The sequence below is a fragment of the Tachyglossus aculeatus genome, chromosome 5, assembly GCF_015852505.1.
Source record: "Tachyglossus aculeatus isolate mTacAcu1 chromosome 5, mTacAcu1.pri, whole genome shotgun sequence".
NCBI classification, from domain to species: Eukaryota; Metazoa; Chordata; class Mammalia; order Monotremata; family Tachyglossidae; genus Tachyglossus; species Tachyglossus aculeatus.
The window spans coordinates 90,783,241-90,801,595 of record NC_052070.1 but is presented as its reverse complement, the minus strand read 5'-3'; the positions used below and the strand labels follow the sequence as shown (position 1 = coordinate 90,801,595).

The 18,355-nt window shown below is 39.6% G+C and overlaps 1 protein-coding gene across 7 annotated transcripts in view; it reads left to right on the top strand.

Annotated features, from left to right (window-relative positions):
- The window catches only part of MEF2A (myocyte enhancer factor 2A), a 182,730-nt gene that overhangs the window by 64,528 nt on the left and 99,847 nt on the right, over window positions 1–18,355 (top strand). For 6 of the 7 annotated variants that reach the window (XM_038747496.1, XM_038747500.1, XM_038747495.1 and 3 more), the window contains one exon: window positions 15,060–15,254. In XM_038747496.1, the coding sequence (XP_038603424.1) occupies window positions 15,201–15,254 (54 nt within the window). In that variant the 5' untranslated portion in view covers window positions 15,060–15,200. Of the gene's footprint in view, window positions 1–12,835; window positions 12,984–15,059; window positions 15,255–18,355 lie in introns of those variants that run through there. The other variant, XM_038747497.1, reaches the window with a different exon arrangement.

Sequence of the window (18,355 nt, the reverse complement as noted above, 5' to 3'; positions counted from 1 at the left end):
CACTTTGGGAGGTGGAGAAATATCTGGCAGAACTGTTTTGACTTGAAAGTAAATCTGAGTTCAGAGAGTTAGGTAGACCTAGTGTTGAGGAGGGAAAAAACATGGAAAAGGAGCATGGCATAGTGGATAGAGCGCTTCTGGGAATCAGAAGGTCATGGGTTCTAATTACTACTCCATCGCTTGTCTGCTGTGTGACCTTGGGTAAGTCACTTCACCTCTCTGTGCCTGTTATCTCATCTATAAAATGAAGATTGAGACTGTGAGCTCCATGTGGGACAAGGACTGAGTGCAACCCAATTTGCTTGTATCCACCAAAGTGCTTAGTACAGTGCCTGGCAACATAATAAATGCTTAACAGAAGTCATTATTAATTAATTGTTATGAAAATCTTTAAACATTTCATTTCATAGTGAACATATTTAGCAAGGAATTGCAACCCAGTTAAGAGTAAGATATCAGCCATCTTTGGAAAATGTGGTTGTATTAACAAGAATGTAGTGTTGAATCATAGGGTTTCCCTAAGGGAAAATGTGAATTTTCTAAAAATCAATAATAGTATTTACTGAGTGCTTATTAATAATAATATACTACTAATACTAGTAATGGTACTTATTAAGCACTTACGTGCCAAACACTGTTCTAAGTGCTGGGATAGATTCAAGGTTAAGCGCTAGGTACAGTGCTCTGCACACAGTAAGTGCTCAGTAAATACAATTGAATGAATGAATGAAGGTAATCAGATGGGGGCACAGTCCCTGTTCCACCTGGGTGTCACAGTCTTAATCCCCATTTTACAGATGTGATAAGTGAGGCACAGAGAAGTTAAGTGACTTGCCCAAGGTCACACAGCAGACAAGTGGCAAAGCTGGGATTAGAACCCATATCTTCTGACTCCCAAGCCCCTCTATCTACTAGGCCATGCTGCTGCCCTATTCCAGGCGGAACGCACAATAGAGTTAGTAGACAAGTATTTCTGACCTCAAGGAATTTACATTCTAGAGGGGAAGACAAACAAAATAAATTACAGGTAGGGGGACAGGACCAAGTTTAAAAATGTATACATAATGCTGTAGGTTGGAAAGAGTTAGGGTGAGTACCTAAAGTACTTAGGGGTATTTTGAAATATCAGCCGCCTATAGTTTATATACTCCTTTAGAAGGCCACCAAACGTGAAATCTCTTAGCATCTCTGGTTAGGTAATTTTCTTTCAATGGTACTTGTTAAGTGCTTACTGTGTGCCAGGTACTGTACTAAGCACTGGGTACATACTAATCGGCTTGGACACTACCGAGCTAATCAGGTTGGACATAGTCCATGTCCCACCTGGGACTCACAGTCTTAATCTCCATTTTACAGAGGAGGCAACTGAGGCACGGAGAAATGAAGTGACTTACCCAAGTCACACATCAGACAAATGGTGGAGCTGGGATTAGAACCTATGACCTACTGATTCCCTGGTCTATCCACTAGGCCATGCTGCTTCTCCATTTAGACTAAATGAATGAGGGAGAGGAGGTCAGAGTAACCAGTCCACAGTGATTTCCAAATCCAGTGTCAGTTGAATATATGACCACTCTTTGAATTATTGAAGAAAACCATAAATTTTCAAGATGGAGTCTAACTTGTAGAATGATGAGGTTGTAGTTAGTATCCAGAAATACTATAAAAAATTCCTTCATTCAGTTGTATTTATTGAGCATTTACTTTGTGCAGAGCACTGTGTACAGTTCAGCAATATAGGCAGTCCCTGTCCTCACTGGACTTACAGTCTGGAAAGGGGAAGACAGACATCAAAACAAGTAAACAGGCATCAATATAAATAGAATTATCGATATATACCTATCTACATAAGTGCTATGGGGCAGGGAGATGGGGGGAAGAGCAAAGGGAGCGAGTCAAGGTGATGCGGAAGGGAGGGGGTTACTAGTCTGTATTTGCATTTCCAGGTGAATGGTAAGTGAGAGAGCTGGTTTTCTTTTATATTTTCTCCCATTGGACATTAACTGCATGTGATGTATTTGTAATGACAACAGGAAACGGAATGTGGGTGGGTGTGGGGTTTAAACTCTGTGGTGGAATGTGCAGTCAGGACCTCTACCCAGGTCATGTTGCTTAAAGCAAATAGGCCTTTTTGACAACCAACATTTGCTGGTGAGAAGTGATTAAAGAAAAGGTATTTATGCTTATTTTATATATGGCTAATTTAAGGTACAGAATTTATGTAGACTGTAAACTCATTGTGGGCAGGAAACATGTTTGCTAACTCTGTTATACTTTCCCTAGCACTTATTATAATGTCTTGCACATAGTAAGCGCTAAATAAATACCATTGATTATCTAGATTAAAGAAGAGCCGTAGCCATTACTTCGTAAATAAAAAACCCAAAATTTGTTTTAGGGAACACTTCTTTTGAGATTTAAATGTATCTGTATTTGTTAGTGTGTGGTAGAATATACCTATTGTACTCGGTTTATGTGTTTCATGAAAGTACTGAGCTGAAGGTAAAGTTTTTGTGACAGCATAACAGTAAGTGCTCAAGAGACCACTGATTTTTGTGTTCTTATAACACCTTTCCTGCATGCAAATCCTAAAAATGGAGTTTGAACCCTTCAAAAATAAAGGCATAGGAGCTCACTTTGAAGCAGAAATAAGGCGAATACATATGGCTAATAAAAATCTTATCTGAGTCTATTAATGTTGACATGCTCGTCCATACATAAAAATACTTCGCATTGCAAGATCCTGGTTATATCCTGTATGTAAATTGATGTGGTGAGCCAGTGTGTGGCTTTAAAAGTAGCCTTGTTGGTAGAGATTTTTTTGAATGTTCTATTCTTTATTCTAGCTGCCTGTTAAGTTTGAATGAAATCAAAACTTAATTGCCTCAATGAAGATGCCTCAGTTTGGTGCACTTGCCTATCAAATTTTTTTCCCCTGGATGTCAGTTTTTTGGTCTTTAATTTTTTCTTAAAAATTGTTACTTTTGAAAGCAGGAGTCTGAAATGCAGCGATTCAAACCCCTGTATATTTGAAACAATAATATTTTAGATAATTGGTGAAAAAAGTTTGTGTAATCAAATAGATTTGAACATCTGCCTAATAGTGCCAAATCAAATATATTGAATTTTTAATTATTTGAATTAATTTGAAACTGTTTTAGATAAACAGCTTATCACTATAGTTATCATAAACCACTGGGGAAAATGGTTGGTTGCAGTTTTAAATATTGAATTAGCTTTCTCTATGTAGTAGTGTATGGGCAGGGAATGTGTTTGATGTTATCTTGTACTCTTCCAAGTGCTTAGTACAGTGGTTTGCACACAGTAAGCACTCAATTAATATGATTAATAATGATTAATAATAACAATAGCATTTATTAAGCGCTTACAGTGGGCAGAGCAAAAATTCAAAATATTTGATTTGGTGCTCTTAGGCAGATGTTCAAATCTGTTTGATTACCCAAGCCTTTTATTAATACTAGGATGGCTTTGACCATGTGTGCCCTTTGATGTCATCTGTTTATATCAAAGTGAACTAAAATTAACATTTGAAATGCAATTTATCATTTCATCTTTCTGGTGTATCAAATTACTGATTGATAATGTCTGTCTCCCCCTCTAGACTGTAAGCTCTTTGTGGGCAGAGAATGTGTCTATTGTTGTATTGTACTCTCACAAGTGCTCTGCGTGCGGTAAACACTCAATACCATTGACTGACAGTCCACTGTGCAATAGGAGAGTGTAAACAAGTGGGAATGGGATACAAACCTTGACCCTAGGGGGGCTCACAATCTAGGATTTGTGCTGATTCTGATCGATTGTGTGTTCACTGATGGCTGGGACCAGGCTGTTTGCATCTGTTTTACTCTACCAAGTGCTTATTACAAGGGTCACACACAGCAGATGCTTAATAAATATTATTGGGTGATGAATTCCCAGCCCTTTTCCTGGAAGTACTGAAGCTCTTGGAGGAATTGCAAAAGCCATTGGAACTGGCTGTACAGGCTCTGGCTGATTCTTGTTCCTTAATTGATGAAGTCATTTTTCTCTAAAACCCTCCAAATCATGCTTTCAGTGGATTTTTCTGTCCCAGAAAATTGGAAGTTTTCTCATTCCAAATACTTAGATGTCAAAGATCTATTGTCTCAAACTAGCTAGCACCAAGTTAAAATTTCTAAAAGGCAGAAATGAAAAGTTTAACCAAACTAAATGCCCCCAAATAGTCCTGAGTTATATTAGAATCTTGAAAAATTACTATTTTCCTTTAAATTTAGGCTTATCAGTGAACTGAGTTATAGCATTTGCAAGTTTACATCTTCAGGGTCTAACATTAAGGTTTTTTTAATTTAGTATATTTTTTTCTTTTTGTTTGTTATAAGTGTCTTCTGTTTGTTTCCAAGTGACTAGCACAGTGCTCCATACAGAATAGTCACTTAAATGATGTTGATGAGGTTTTTTGCTTTTGTTTTACACTGATTCTCAGTAAAGCAAAAAATACCCATTGCCAAACAACTTACTAAAACATCATTGATTGTCATGCTCAAAAATAGCATATGAAATGGGTAAGAGTACAGCAGTTCCAGCTGACGACGAGATCTCTTAGCTCGTTGCGGTCAGAGAACATGTGTCTTCCGACTCTGTTATATTGTGCTCTCCCAAGTGCTTAGTGCAGTGCTCTGCACACAGTAAATAAATACAATTGATTGAAAACTTCTGTTCTGAGACTTCGGGACTGCACTCCCCATCCTTCCCAGCCATCTTGCCCTGTAACTCGTTTTAATGTCTATCTCGGCCTGTGGACTTTAAGCTCCTTGTGGGCAAGGATCATGTCTACTACCAACTCTATTGTATTGTGCTCTCCCAACTGCTTAATACAGTCTCTGCACACAGTAAGTGCTCAATAAATATCATTGATGGATTTTCTGAAACTCCTTTCTATACTGTAATCTCGTTGTGGGCAGAAAATGTGTCTACAAACTCTTTTGTGTCATACTCTTCTGAGTACTTAAGTACGACTGGGCACCTAGCGCTCAATAAATACTGGTGATGACAGTTGATGTGCTGATCAAAGTGGGACTGGATCAATCAATCGTATTTATTGAGCGCTTACTATGTGCAGAGCACTGTACTAAGCGCTTGGGAAGTACAAATTGGCAACACATAGAGACAGTCCCTACCCAACAGTGGGCTCACAGTCTAAAAGGGGGAGACAGAGAACAGAACCAAACATACCAACAAAATAAAATAGGATAGAAATGTACAAGTAAAATAAATAAATAAATAAATAAATAAATAGAGTAATAAATATGTACAACCATATATACATATATACAGGTGCTATGGGGAAGGGAAGGAGGTAAGATGGGAGGATGGAGAGGGGGATGAGGGGGAGAGGAAGGAAGGGGCTCAGTCTGGGAAGGCCTCCTGGAGGAGGTGAGCTCTCAGCAGGGCCTTGAAGGGAGGAAGAGAGCTAGCTTGGACTGGATGAGAATGTATGGTTGGTTAAGAGCAAGCCATCAACGCTTTTTCAAAAAACACCTTGAGTGTATGTCCTGTATGTTTCTTTTGAACAAAAAATAGTTTCTCTGCCCCACAACTCCAAAGTAAAGCCCCAGGAAACAGAGGCAGTCTCATTCAGGCCTCTTACGAGGGGAGAGACAGCAGTGCCATTCATTGACTTTGTTTCTGAGCAGCCTTACTTAGGACTGCAATCCAACAGTAATTTATTGAGCGCTTACTGTGTGCAGAGCACTAGGCTAAGCACTTTGGAAAGTTCAATAAAACAAGAGTTGGTAGTCAGATCCGCTCCCCACAATGAGGTTACAGTTTAGAGTCTTCACAGAAATTGTTTTTGGCAGTCACCAAGGGAGTTTATTGACAGTTGACCCACCAGAGGCTTGTTCCAGAACGCAAGTGGCATGATTACCTCCCTATTTTCCACAGGCACATCGTGGGAAGGGTCATCTCTCAAGGGCACTTGTACACACGGGAGCAGTGCTGTTATTAGCAGTCATCTTTGCATAAAGTCCACAATTTATTTGCGTATCTCTAGCTTCAGGTCCTGCTAAACTAAATGAAACTAAAGATGGTTGAACCCAGGTGAGAGAGAAAATCTCCAGTGGATAATTATTTTGACTAGTGATTTAAAGCCAACATAAATCTGCTCATACCAGTGTATCTTCTATAGGCTAAAAGAGCATAGTGACAAATCAGTATATTAGTCATCTCCTTTAGTTTGCAACTATTTCCAAGTTATTTTTTGAATGCTTTTAAGATGGAAATATTAATCGAAAGATTAGCTTCGTCTTGTGTTGGTAGGAGATCTGAGAGCCTTCAGCACATTCTCCCTGGTCTTAGTTGCCTTTGTCTTTTGAGTACTATTTGGCAAATTGATAATAGAAATAGTTCTGAGGAAATAATTTTTTGTCGAATTCAGGCTCTTTATTTTCAGGAAGACCATATCTTGAGAGTTTTAATATAGTTCTGGCAATATCTGGCACAACTGGTAAATAAAAAACTACAAGCCATATGGCAAGTGTTTGTAAGCATTTTATCAAATGTAAGATTATTGAAATCAGTATTCGTGCAAAACCTTCTTGAGCTATGCCTGTACAACATGTAGCTTTTCAAACTAGTCAGTTTGTTAGTCCAACATTTTTGTTTCATCTGTCTATTACAAGATTACAGTCTTTCATTTGTCTTAGAATTGGTACCCATGGGACTTGTAGCTACTTGTGTCATTTCGTGCTCGGGACGAGCAAAAGACAAAATATTATGGTTCTCTCTCTTCTGACTGATATTTTAGTTCACATTTCTGATAGGGCAAAACTTTCCTTACGTTTCAGTAATGAATAAAATTGCACAGTGCCAAACAGATTTTTCTTGCTCTGTATGTCTTGTTCCCCCCTACACTTTGCGTGCTTCCTATGTGCTTTCTTAGTACTGTGGTAACATTTGTACCTGCTTACTGTTTTTCCATCTTGTCTCTTTGTCGTTTGCCTTTGCACCAGGCAAGCAGAGTTTTGCTTCCCTCTCACCCACTTTCCTCTTTAATCTAACATGTCTAACCTTTCACAAACCAAACAATACCGATTTTTCCTCCCTTGTTGACTGTGGACCCCAAGGCCTCAAAGGTTATTAGTGCCTTCAGCTCTGTCCTAAAGCCTTCAGTCTCATTCTTGCCAATTATTAACTCCCTTTAGCTATTGAAGACCGTTCAAACTATTTCACAGGGAGCAGCGAGTGCACCCAAAGACCCCCTTCCTTTCCTCCCACTGCCACATGCATATCTCTTCCTTTCCTTGTTCCCTAGAGTAGAGCACACAGTTCATTGCTTGAAAATGCGATGCTTCAACATCTAACTTTTGACTCCTCTTCATCTGTCTTCAGTAGGATAGACTTGGTTTTGTTTGAACCAGCCATTTCTTGAGCTGAACATATTCATCACCTATCACCTCAACTCCCTCCTCCCATTCCTGTCCTAGCTTCAGACAGGCTGCATTCCTACAGTACCTCTCTGGCTCTAACTGGCCTCTGGGCTCCATTCCATTTAGATTGCACCCTCTTCAGGCTCCTGAGGCTGACTGGTTTTATGAAGGTTTCCAGTGACCTCTCTCAGCCCATGTAAAGTTCTGTTCCAGAGGTGGCCAAACTGTGACTCTTGTTCACTTGTTGGGTGGTTTTCATAGTTAAAACCTAGGTAAAGTATGCTCTGTTACTTATTTACCACAATGCGCTGCAATGTGCTGCTGCTTCAGCCATGCTGCCGCCTTGGTCCTTCCGTTGGGGGTGGTTCCCCCCCCCCCCCCCCCCAAATGTGGGCTTGGGCCACTGAGGGGTGCGGCATCCAGCCCTACTCTCACCTCCACCCTGGTTGTCTCTTGCTCACCACAGTCTCTTATCACCAATCCTCCCTGTCTCCCCTGCACCCCAGCGGTTAGCCCCATTCTCCATCATTCTCTGCCATTGCCTTTTTTTAGTTCGGGGTTCTTCAGTTCATGTGGCCTGGTCATTTTTGGTCTGTTCTTTGTTCAAGTCTTGACGTGTCTACTGATTTCAACAGAGATGACTGTCTTCTACTCCTATAAATGCTCTCCAGGTGCAGATTTCCAGCTACTGCCAGAACTACTTTTTTTTCCCTCCTTCCTCTAATCAGGTTTTACTGAGGGAGGCCATCAGAGGTCAGTTCCGGACCCTTTATACTTCTCATTTTACATACATTCTTTTGGGTAGTTAAGCAGCTCACATGGTTTCAGCTACCTCTTCTGTGTGCATGACTCCTCAAACTGCATTTCCAACCCTGCCCCTTCACCTGGTTTTCAGTCTTGACTTTCCCTCTGCTTTTAGGCTATGTCAACTTAGGAGACTCACTGACACCTTAAACATAGCCTAAACCCAAAATTCCTTATCTTTCATCTTAATCCATTTCCTTTACCTGTCTTTCCCATTGTGTCAACCAGGCCAAACTTCTCTCTGACCTGGGGTTTGCAGTTTTCAACTACTCTTTTATTTACCTCCCATTTTTCAGTTTAAATCTAAAAATACTGTGGGGGGTTCTTCAGTAATGTTTTACGGCCTGCCCCCTTGTTTTTTACTTTACAGTCACTACTGTTAGGGGAAAGAGGAGTAGAAAGACAAATAGGGGAGTGTATAAGTCAATATGCATAGAAGTGCTCTGGGTGGTTGTGAATGCCAAAGTGCCAGGGTAGTAGTTGTGTGGATGTGATCTGGGGAAAATAAAATTGAACCAAGGAAAGCCTCCTGAAGGAGGTGAGGCTTTACAGTGGGAGAGCCATACAATGGTCTGAAGGTTTGAAGGGGGTTTGAAGTGGGAGGGAGGTCCAGGAAGAAGGAAGGAATATGAGGAAAGGGTTATAGATGGAAGAGGTGAGAAGAGTTGATTCTGTCTATCACTGCGCATGTCATTTTTCTGAAATGTTAGGTGGAGGACTTTCTCCTTCAGTATCTCCAGTGACTCCCCACAGACTGTCAAAGAAAGAAAAACTCTTAACAGTTTGGTATCATGGCTTTCCATGAGCTGGTTCCCTTATGCCTGGCTGTCATTCTTTCCTGTTGCAATTCTTTAAAATCATCCCTACCATTTGATATTCCTGATTCTAACCAAAAACTCCTTCCCCTGCTACTTAAAACATCCAACACAATATTCTGCCACAACACCACTCGATAAGGGAGAAGCATTGTGGCCTATTGGAAAGAGCATGGATGTGGGAGTTAGAGGACCTGGATTCCAATCCTGACTCTGCCACTTGTCTGCTGTGTGAGCTTGGGCAAGTCATTTTACTTCTGTACCTCAATTTCCACATCTGTCAAATGAGGATTAAAGCTGTGAGCCCCATCTGCGATATGGACTGGGTCCAACCTGATTAACTTGTATCTACCACAGCACTTAGAACAGGGCTTGTCACATAGGAAGCACTGAACAAATACCATTAAAATAATAATAATAATACTCTTTTTGATAGTTGGAAAAGTCTTTCCTTGCCTCCCCCCAGTTCCGAACAAAACATTATCATAAATATCTTCCTTTCAGCGTGTTTTTGTTCTAAATAGGGAATTGCAAAATGGTGCTTTTATTAATCAGTTCATTATTTCATATTCCCCACTACAGTGTAAGACCCTTAAGGGTAGGGATCATGCCTACTAATTCTGTTATACTCTCCCATGTGCTGTGCACACAGAAAACATTCAGTAATACCATTGATTGATAGATTTCCTTGACTTAAATTCTGTTTCTTTGAAATAATGTTTGATAATTTTTTTATCAGATTAATTTATTTTCATTTAGTTCAATTTCCAAGTTTTATATGACCATAGAAAATATATCCTTCCTCAGTACCCCAAGAGGAGGCCTAATGTAAAGATCATTTGCAGCCTTGTCCAAGTATGATTCAATAAAATATATTTACCTTAACATTAGAATTTGTTTTTCATTTTAATGTGCACTAGGTTGCAGACTAAATATAAATTAGCAGGGGTTTTGTATGCTGTGTTTGTAAATACTACATTGCATTTAATTTTTCAATAAATGTGTAGAATTCATTTTTTATAAATGTACATTTTAGTTTTCAACAATTGAATATTTTAATTTTTATTTTCCTTTAACAATTAAGCCAGATTTTAGTGCTCTTTTGTGCAAATCCTGATTACCATGTTCTTTAGTAAAGTCTGTGTCTTCTTATGATATTCTATTATTTTGATGCCACCAAAACATGAAATGACATGTTCTCCTAAAAGATGCTGTGACTGCCTTGCCTCTTTAAGCTGCATTAGCATCAAATGTCAAGATCGTATCCTTGGTGTAGGGGGGAGAATTATGGAGTGAAGTCTATGAGTAATCACCTCTTGCTGTCTCTTCTGATTAATTGAGACATTGGGTGACAGAGTTGCACCATTCTTGACATGTGATTTAAATATTTTGACAGCTCAGAACATGTAGAAGTCCATTTCAGAAGGCTTATCAAGTGTATCTGTGTTCAGTAAATTTGTTATACTGAATTTCTTGAGAACTGTTTGATTTTTTTTTTTGCTTTTGAAAATTTTCTCTATCGTGTCCAAACTTATGTGCAGTGCATATTAAAGGGGGTGTAGTTTAAAATTGGTACTGTGATGTCCCAAGTTCAAATTTACATAATTTTCTGTATTATCTCAGTTCTGCCACGGTGCATGTTTTCATTTTATGCTTCTGAGAAATTGCTTTTAGGATTTAGGGAACATTTTTCCAACAAAAAAAGTCTACCTTTCTAGAACCAAAGCCCTTTTGAATGCCCGTCTCCTTCAGAAGGATTTCCTAATGTGAGGAAGGAGGCAGGCAGGATGAGAACAGGGTAGCAGTGTGGCGTAATGGAAAGAGCACTTGCTTGGGAGTCGGAGGATCTGGGTTTTAATCCCCACCCTGCCATTTTCCTGCTGTGACCTTGGGCAAGTCACTTAACTTTCCTGTATGTTAGTTTCCTTATCTGTAAAATGGAGATTAAATGCCTGTTTTCCCCTCCCACTTAGGCCATGAGCCCCATATGGGACTGGGACTGTGTCCAACTGGATTATATTGATTCCACCCAATATTCAATATAGTGCTTGACATTTAGAAACTTTTTTACAAATATCATTATTATTATTATTGTTAAGGTATGACCAGGAGATGGGTTTGAGAGGAGCAAAATGTGCAAACAGATAAATGAGGGGGAGAGGAGAGCAGATAGTAATTTGGAGCATCTTAAGGATAGTGATGAGGAATCTTGAATTAACAGAGTGTGATGGGCAATCTCTGGAAGGTTTAGCGGAGAGGGGAAGACACGCCAAGCTGTGTTTCAGGATGATCAGCCAACCGGTGTTATTTTTTTGAACACTGTATTAAGCACTTGGGAGGGTACAGTGCAGAGGAATTGGTAGATAGATTGCTTGCCCACAAGGAGCTTACAGTTTAGAAGGGGAGACAAACATTAAAATAAATTACAGATGGGGTAATGGCAGAGTGCAAGGATATGTATGAAGATGCTGTGGAGCTGGAGTGGAATGAATATCAAGAGCTTAAGGGCATATGTGACGCATATCAAGTGCGTATGTGATGCAAAATGAAGGGCAAAAAATGTAACCTGCACATTCTAAAATTGTTTTGATCTATCTTTTCCCCACAGGAATAACAAAATAAGACCCTGTGCTTTTGAATATGTATCCTTTTGAGTGAATATGATTTTTTTATGTATTTGATATGCCTTCTGTGAAAGATGTACCTGTCTGGGTTTTTAACCCTTTCTCACGCTTTTATAAGCTGAACACAAATTTTACAAACTGTAAAAGTACAGGGCTGATAATTGGCTTGTTAGTAGATGTGTGAAAACTTACAAGTTACTTTAGTGAGTATAACCCTGAGAATTTCTCAGCTGTTCATCAGTGTATATGTACTTGTGAAATGTAGTCCTTCTGGGAAAATATCAAATTATATTTCTAAATGGAAGGCCTTGGAAACAGATGGGCTTAGTTGAAGTCTTTTTAAGAATATGCACAATTATAATAAAGCACTGTAAATTTAGATTGTACTTCCCCATTAGCATAGTATTTTCATTTTTGAGTAGCACATCTCCCATGTTCCAATTTATGTTTTAAATTTTGACCGAAGTGTTCGATTTGTAATAAGTATTAATGTTGTTCAGACATTGTAACTAGAATGAGTGTTGCAGTATTTTTTCCTCTTTAGCAAAGCATCTTAATAGTCTGTCTCTTGTTACTGAAAAACTAATTTTGAAAGTTATAATTCTTTTCACTTCTTTGTGACAGTTTCTCTGAGGGAGAAGGGGTGTGGCTGAATTTATACCATATGAAATGCCTATATATCTTAGGAGGGAGAAACGGGCACTGAATGCACTAAGGATTAACAACCATTAGTGATCATATATAGCCATACAATAATCTTGCATAAAAATAACCTAATAATAAAAGTGTTCACAAAGGTTTTTTACTATTTTATTAAGTTCTAATTGTTTAGGTCTTTCCACTTAAAATCACCTATCATTATAGGCTAACTTTGAAACGTAACAACCACAAAACTATTGTGGTGGCTGCAAAAGGACTATAGCACAACATTATTTGAGAAACAAAGGTGCCAGATTGCATTCTGAATTCTGTTGGTAGAGAAAATTCTAGCTGGTACTGGAGTAGAGTTGCCAAAAATTAATTTCCAATAGAACCTCCAAGGGCATATAAAACCCAACTCTCCTAAATATAATTAAGGTTTCTGAGTGAAATGAAGATAGAATAATATTCCATCTATTAAGAATCTTCACACTAACTGTGCTCTTGAAATGATGCTTTCTGGTAGAGCTGGGAGCATACTGAAGCAGGGGCCCGGTCTGAGCCGATGTATACTCATCTTTGGCCTGAAGCCCCGGAATACATCTGATGTTTCTCTTGGCTGAACCTCAGCAGCCTGGCTTAGAGAGTCTTGGATCTGAAAGGGACTTTTCAAGGTGGTCACATATATTTCCCAACATAGGGCAACCTTAAACTAAATAATTGTATCCTGTGGGCAGGATACTGTAATGCATGCTTTTTAAATGGTATTTGTTTAAATGCTTACTAGATGTCAAGTCCCTGTTGCATGGAGCGCTCACAGTCTAAGTAGGAGGGAGGTCAGGTATCCCCATTCTGCAGTGGAGGGAACTGAGGCATAGAGAAGTTAAATGTCTTGGCCAGGGTCACACAGCAAGCAATTGGCAGAGCCTGGATTAGAACCCAGATCCATCTGACTCCGAGGCCTGTGCTCTCTCCACTGGGCCCCGCTGCTTCTCAGTGCTTGGGAATGCTTGGGAGACTACAATAAAATTAGTAGATGAAGTCCCTTCCATCTCGTAGTTTTTAGTATACAAGGGGAGATAAACACTAAAATAGAATACAGGTAGAAGGAAAAGGGGGTTATGTACCAGGATTAGTGCTTAACTAAGGGAGTATATAAGGTTTGAGAACCTAGATGCTACAAAGTTTGCGAGTACTTAAGTGATTAGGTGATGCACAAGTGATGAAGTGGCAGTGGGAGGATATAAACTGAGGAGATTAGAAATTAATCGGGAAAGACCTCCTAGAGGAGATAGGATTTCAGAAGGGATTTGAAGATGGCGAGAGCTATGTACTGTCACATGTGTAAGGGGAGGGAGTTTCAGCCAGGGGTAAAGGTGTGAGCAAGAGGTTAGCAGTTGGAGAGACCAGAATGAGGGACGGCCAGTAGATTAATTTGAGAAGAATGAAGGGTGTGAGCTGGGCTTTACTGGGAGAAGAGAACGTGAGTAATTAGGAGGGAGAGAGCTGATGAGGGCCTTAAAGCTAATGGGCAGGAGTTTATGCTTAATGCATTGAAGCCATTCCAGGAGTGGGGAGACTTGTACAGGATGCTTTTTTTAAAAAATAAAAATGATTAGGACAGCAGAGGAAAGTGTGGGCTAGGAAGGGGAGAGCCTGGCGTCAGAAAGATAAGTGAGGCGGCTTACGCAGTAGTCAAGCCAAGCTATTGCAAATTCTTCCATCAGTGTGGTGACTATTTGAATAAAGGGGAAGGGGGTGGATCTTGGAGATGCTGTGAAGGAAAACCGTATAGGATTTGGCAACAGATGAAATAGGAGTTGAAAGAGAGGGTAGAGTTGAGGTTAATGCCAAGGTTGCAGTTCTGAGAGATATGGTGGTGGTGGTGGTTTTTGTTTTTATTTATATTTATAATAATGTCTGTTTCCCCCTCTAGACTGTAAGTTCATTGTGGGCAAGAAATGTGTCTAATGTATTATACGCTACCAAGTGCTTAGTGCATTGCTTTGCACATAGTAAGTGCTCAATAAGCACTGCATAAATGGTGGTGATGGGAAAATAAGGTGGAGGAGAGGATAAACAAATCAGTTTTGGTTTTACATTAAGCTTGAGCTTCCAGTTGGACATCCAAGGAGGGATGGTCTGGAGACAAAGGGAAATGTGAGATTGAAAAGAAAGCCAGAGCTCAATCCAGTGAAGTAAATTTCGGTGCTGTTTGCATTGAGAGAGGCAGCCGGAAGCTGTGGAAGTTGATTAAACTTACTAAGGGAGTGAGGATAATATGCGAAGAGATCCAAATCATTTACGATTTGCCAGGACTTAAATTGGGATTACTTAGCTCTTTAAAAAAATAAAAGCTTTTGGTGAACTTAAATCTTGTCTTGAATAGGCAGAACTAACTCTTCTCCATGATCACTGGTGAATGAGAAAGAGGAAATGAGCTAAATAACAGTAGGAGGGAATTAGATACAAGAAAAAAAAAAATTCCTGACAGTAAAGCCATTCCATCTGGCTGCATTAGTTGGTCTGAGCAGGATGGAAGGGGATAGCGTCTTTTATTCATTTGTTCCTGTGATTCTAAAAATTTCGGTAATAACCCAACTAAACCAGGGAATTTAATAGCAGTTGCTCAAACTTGATATTATGTGTTGAAAAGATATAACTTTATGATAAATGTCTAGTTATATAATTTATTTGGACATATGTGAAGCTGTCAAAAGTAATAATCCTTTTGTCCTTTTGTCTTCTAGATATTCTAAATAAATCAGCAATAACCTTTTGCCTGGAAGCTGAGAGAAAAAATTGCATACCATGCATTAGAATATTGAAGATAAATACTTTCTGGATTATATCATTATTTGGATCATAAAAAGGGAAAGGAGAACGTGAAAATGGGGCGGAAGAAAATACAGATCACACGGATAATGGATGAAAGGAACCGACAGGTAACTTATAGTAAAAAGCCAGATAAAAATCTTGAAAATTAGTTTTGGCCTTGAATACTTTTATATCATGACCCTTAAAAATTCTTGTCTCTTCCTCACCTAAAGCCATCTGTATTCCAGAGAATTGGGATTTGTTTCTAAATAAAAATGGCTGTGCTTTCTCAGTCAGTTGTATTTATTGAACGTTTACTATGTATTTATTGAGCACTGTGCTAAGCGCTTGGGAGAGTAGAGTACAACAATAAGCAGACTCATTTCATGCCCAACAGGCTTTTTCTTAATTTTGGACATCTTGAATGTGCCTAAATAAGTTGTTCTTCTATAGGGATATTTCAGTAAAATTTTTAATGAACATATTCAGTGAATCCTGTTACGACAGTCATGTTCTTGAAAATCTATTAGCCAAAAAATGGTGTTGTCAACCATTGTTTTAATTTGCAGTTAGAATCTAAGGTGAACATGGTTTTAAAACAAGTGAAATAATACAGGGATGGAGTTCATGATCACCCCGATCCTGAATCACCCCATGAAACTTAAGAAGTTTTGTGCAGAAGAGGACATTATACTTAAATTTTTTTCAAACAAAGTGCTGCCAAGATTGCATTGTACTTTTCTGCCACTGTTTCAGTTCATTAGCATTGTGTAAGGAACTGATGGTATGTATTTAAACCTCACTGTAGTATATGCTTGGACTTTGATATATTTATTGAACTTTAAGAAGTTACTGTTAGTTCCCTAAACAGTGTTAATGAATTAGTATTTTAACACTAGTTCTTGAAGGACCACTTGCATTTGATATTATTTTGGTCAGTTCACAGCTGCAGGATAGCGGGGTTCGCCTAATATCCAATTCAGTTCATTCAACTGCAGTGTCACATTATGGTAAGAATAAATGTGTATTCAATTTATGAAGCACAGTTTGTGTAAAATTTGGTTAAACAACTGGTTTTGCACATTGAAAAATTTAGTAATCTGAGAAAAAAGTTCCCATTTATATTTTCACAGAAATATAAGTAGTAGTATCACTGAAGTATTTGGTTGGAAACAACCTTTATGGTAATGATATCAAAATATATAACAAAAGTAGTGCCCATAGTGCACAAATAAGTGTGTGATTCAGAAACTTTCTAGGAGAAAAGCTTTAAATGCCCTTGTTTTGACAAGTCAGGTAAATCAGCATCCCAGTAGGGAGTTCCCTCCTCAAACATGGCAATGAGAAGCAGCATGGTTTAGTGGATAGAACACAGGTCGGAGAGTCAGAAGGACCTGGGTTTTAATATCTGCTTTGCCACTAGTCTGCTGTGTGACCTTGGGCAATTCACTTCACTTCTCTGTACCTCAGTTAGCTCATCTGTAAAATGGGGATTAAGACTGTGATCCCCATGTGGGACAGGGACTGTGTGCAACCTGATTAGCTTGTATCTACTAAGCACATAATGCCTGCATGGTACATAGTAAGCCCTTAGCGAATACCATTTTTTTTTTAAGAAAGGAAAAATGCTCAGGAGAGGCTGGTGCTAAGGTGTCCTGAAAGCCTTGGGGAGCAGAGCAAGGACACCTAGAAAAGTGCATTTTTCTTTTGGTTTTTTTTCTGGGGGTTGGGAGGGGTCCTTCCAGAGTTCCTTTCCTTCCAGAGTTCCTTCCTGATTCTCTTAATTTATGCTCCTTTTTTCTTTATTTTGCTAGATGCTTTTCCACTGCTATTTCCCAAACTATGGATATCCTGTACGATCACTGTGGGCAGGGGAACATGACTACCAACTCTGTTATATTTTACTCTCTCAAGCGCTTAGTACAGTGATCTCCACATAGTAAGCACTCAATCAATACCATTGATTCTTACCAGGTCTTTTGTTCTTTCTCTCCTTAACCAGTGTCTTGGGGAATTTCATACATGTCCATAAACTTCAGCCACCATTATATACAGATAATCAAATCTTCCTCTCTTGATTTGACCTTTTCTTCACTCTTCAGTCACTCATCACCTCTTGTTTCCAGATCTGTGAGCACCTCAAGCTCAACACGTCCAAACTGAACTGCTCATCTTCCTTTTTAAAAAATTATACTTGTGTTTACTATGTGCCAGCAATTGTACTAAGCACTGGGGTAGATACAAGCTCATCAGGTTGGACACAGTCCCTGTCCCAGTGAGGCTCAGTCTTAACCCCATTTTACAGATGAGGTAACTGAGGCACAGAGAAATTAAGTGACTTGCCCAAGGTTATGCAGCAGACCGGTGGCAGGGCTGGAATTAGAACCCAGATCCTTCTGACAGGCTGTTCTCTTCTCAAAGTCCCTATCTCTGTTGACGGCATCACTTTCTTCCTTGTGACTAAAGCCTGCAGCCTTGGTATCATTATCATCTGCTCTCATGTCCAACCTACACCTAAACCTGTTGATTACCTTCCCCCGATCCCCTTTTCAAAAACATTTCCCTGATTCACCCCTTCCTGTGCACCCATACAGCTGATTAAGTTTCTCATCCTATTATATTTGAGCTATTGGGTCAGCCTTCTCCCTGATCATCTTGTCTCTCCCCTCTTCGATCTATACTCCACGGTGCTGCTTGGATAGTTTTCCTAAAATATTGCTCCTCTCACCTCACAACCCTCCTGTGGTTGCCCATCTCCCTCCATAGCAAGCAAAGTCTCCTTACAAGTGGCTTTAAGGCTCTCCACCAGCTCCCTCCATCTTTCTTATCGGCTCTCTTTTCTGGCTACCTTCCTGCTTGCACTCTTTTCTTCCTCCAAGCCCACCTCTTGGCTAAGCTGTGCTCCTTTGTAGCCCAACCTCCTAGCCTGCTCCATGGGGGCAAGTCGGGGCCATTACCCCTACAGCTTTCTGACCTCAACTCCCAATTTTACTCATTCCTGGTGTCTGGCAAGACCTCCTTAGAGTTTCCAGTGAGGCCCCAAAAGACCCAAAATGGTGGCCTTCTGACCTGTTGGACATTTGAAGCCTGGCCCCTTTACACCTCCACACCCAAAATGAAAATCGGCACCTATGCCCTGACCGTGTGTGTCCTTCAGGACCGAGAACCCATGTGAAGAACTGATTGTAGTATGAGCAGTTTGAGCAGTCCCATTTATACTGTTGTGTTC